Source organism: Priapulus caudatus, unplaced genomic scaffold, assembly GCF_000485595.1.
Source record: "Priapulus caudatus unplaced genomic scaffold, Priapulus_caudatus-5.0.1 Scaffold8172, whole genome shotgun sequence".
NCBI classification, from domain to species: Eukaryota; Metazoa; Priapulida; class Priapulimorpha; order Priapulimorphida; family Priapulidae; genus Priapulus; species Priapulus caudatus.
The window spans coordinates 1-2,062 of NW_014585233.1; the positions used below are offsets into that span (position 1 = coordinate 1).

The following is a 2,062-nucleotide window of genomic DNA, read 5'->3' on the forward strand; positions in this document are numbered from 1 at the left end:
CTCTCTCTCTCTCTCTCTCTGTGTCTCTGTGTCTCTGTCTCTGTCTCTGTCTCTGTCTCTGTCTCTCTCTGTCTCTCATCTCATCTTCTCTCCTCTCGAGATGCGCTTCTCTCTCTTCTGCTCTCCTCTCCTCTTTCCTCTCCTCTCATCTCCTCTCCCCTTTCCTTTCCTTTCTCATGTCCTCTCCTCTCTTCTCTCCTCTATTTTCTCCTCTCCTCTCTTCTCTTCTCTCCTCTCCTCTCCTCTCCTCTCCTCTCCTCTTCGCTCCTCTCCTCTCTTCTCCTCGCATCTCCTCTATTTTCTCCTCGCATCTCCTCTCCTCTCTTCTCCTCGCATCTCCTCTATTTTGTCCTCCCCTCCTCTTCTCTCTCCTCGGTGTCCTCTCTCCTCTTCTGTCCTCTCCCCTCCCTTCCTCTCCCCTCCCTTCTTCTCCCCTCCCTTCTCTCTCCTCACACACACACTCTTTCTCTCTCTCTATCAGGTGGTGCAGTACAAGCAGCAGACGCGCATTGATGAGAAACGTAAGAAGGCCTTGGACTTCCAGCTCAACTTCATTGTCGACCAGACTGAGAAGTATTCCTCCTGGCTGTCGGAGAGTCTCAATCAGCCGGCGGCGCCACCTGGCGGTGCGGACGGGGGACCTCTGAGCGTCGCGTCGTCCCGGCAGGGATCCCGCGCCTCCAGCCCTGCAGGCTCATCCGCAGACGCAGGTCAGTGCTGTCTACACTGCTGTGTGTGTGTGTGTGTGTGCGTGCGTGCGTGCGTGCGTGCGTGCGTGCGTGCGTGCGTGCGTGTGTGCACACACATGTGCGCATGTTTGTGCGTGCGTGCACAACGTTGCACGCGCGCCTCTCCTCAAGTGCGTTGCACGTTCCCTTGTCTCACGCACGTTCTCTTGTCGCGGCGTGCTTGCAGACGAGGACTTCCGGCCGGCGGCGGGTGAGGTGGATGCGGACGATGAGGAGACGATAGCGCAGGCGGACGCGGAGGCGGACCTGGAGCAGCAGCAGGAGGAGCTGTCCATGCTGCAGCGCGAGAGCGAGATGTCACTAGAGGAACTACTCGGAACGCTGCCGAGAGAGGTGCTCGAGAAACCTGCCAGCCTGTCCGCCAGCGAAGAGGAGGAGGAGGAGGAGGCACGGAAGGTGGGTGTGTGGAGAGAGGAGGAGGAGAAGAAGGAGGCGGGGAAGGTGGGTGTGTGGAGAGAGGAGGAGGAGGAGGAGACGGGGAAGGTCGGTGTGTGGAGAGAGGAGGAGGAGGGGGAAGAGGGGGGCTACAAGGATAGTGGGTGTGTGTAAAGAGAGGATAGGAAGGAGGAGTCTGTGGGGGGAAGTGCGGTAGTTAACGACTTCTGTCTACTATTTTTGTTACCTCATTGTGCAGGACGGCGGTTCAGTAAAGCCAGCTGCTTCGGAGGAAGCTGTGCAGAAGAGGAAGCTGAGTGCTAACGGGGAAGGAGACGACGAGGAGGAGGAGGAGGAGGATGACAAGGAGTTTGAAGGTAGCGAGGAGGAGGATGATGAAGCCACGCTGGAGGAGCAGGAGGCTGCGGAGGATGAGGAGAGCGGCAACCACGACGGCGAGATGGCTGACCTGAAAGCTGAGAGTACGTGTGTCTCACACATGTCTCGTGTGTCTCACACATGTCTCGTGTGTCTCCCACATGTCTCGTGTGTCTCACACATGTCTCGTGTTCCTCCCACATGTCTCGTGTGTCTCCCACATGTCTCGTGTCTCACACATGTCTCGTGTGTCTCCCACATGTCTCGTGTGTCTCCCACATGTCTCGTGTGTCTCACACATGTCTCGTCTGTCTCCCAATTGTCTTGTATTGTACTGTAACTGTTACTGTAGGCAGTAAACAGTCCCTAAGTTACTGTATTATACTGTAACTGTAACTGTAGGCAGTAAACTGTCCCTAAGTTACTGTATTGTACTGTAACTGTTACTGTAGGCAGTAAACTGTCCCTAAGTTACTGTATTATTACTGTAACTGTTACTGTAGGCAGTAAACTGTCCCTAAGTTACTGTATTGTACTGTAACTGTTACTGTAGGCAGTAA

At 55.2% G+C, this 2,062-nt stretch overlaps 1 protein-coding gene across 1 annotated transcript; it reads left to right on the forward strand.

Annotated features, from left to right (window-relative positions):
• Positions 1-481: 481 nt before the first annotated feature.
• On the forward strand, positions 482-1,598 carry LOC106820179 (helicase SRCAP-like; the record flags this gene model as incomplete). The annotated part of the gene is given in 3 exon segments (XM_014824722.1): positions 482-710; positions 916-1,145; positions 1,384-1,598. Coding segments are annotated over 3 exon segments (674 nt in total), but the record flags the coding sequence as incomplete, so codon positions are not given.
• Between the last annotated feature and the right edge of the window lie 464 nt (positions 1,599-2,062).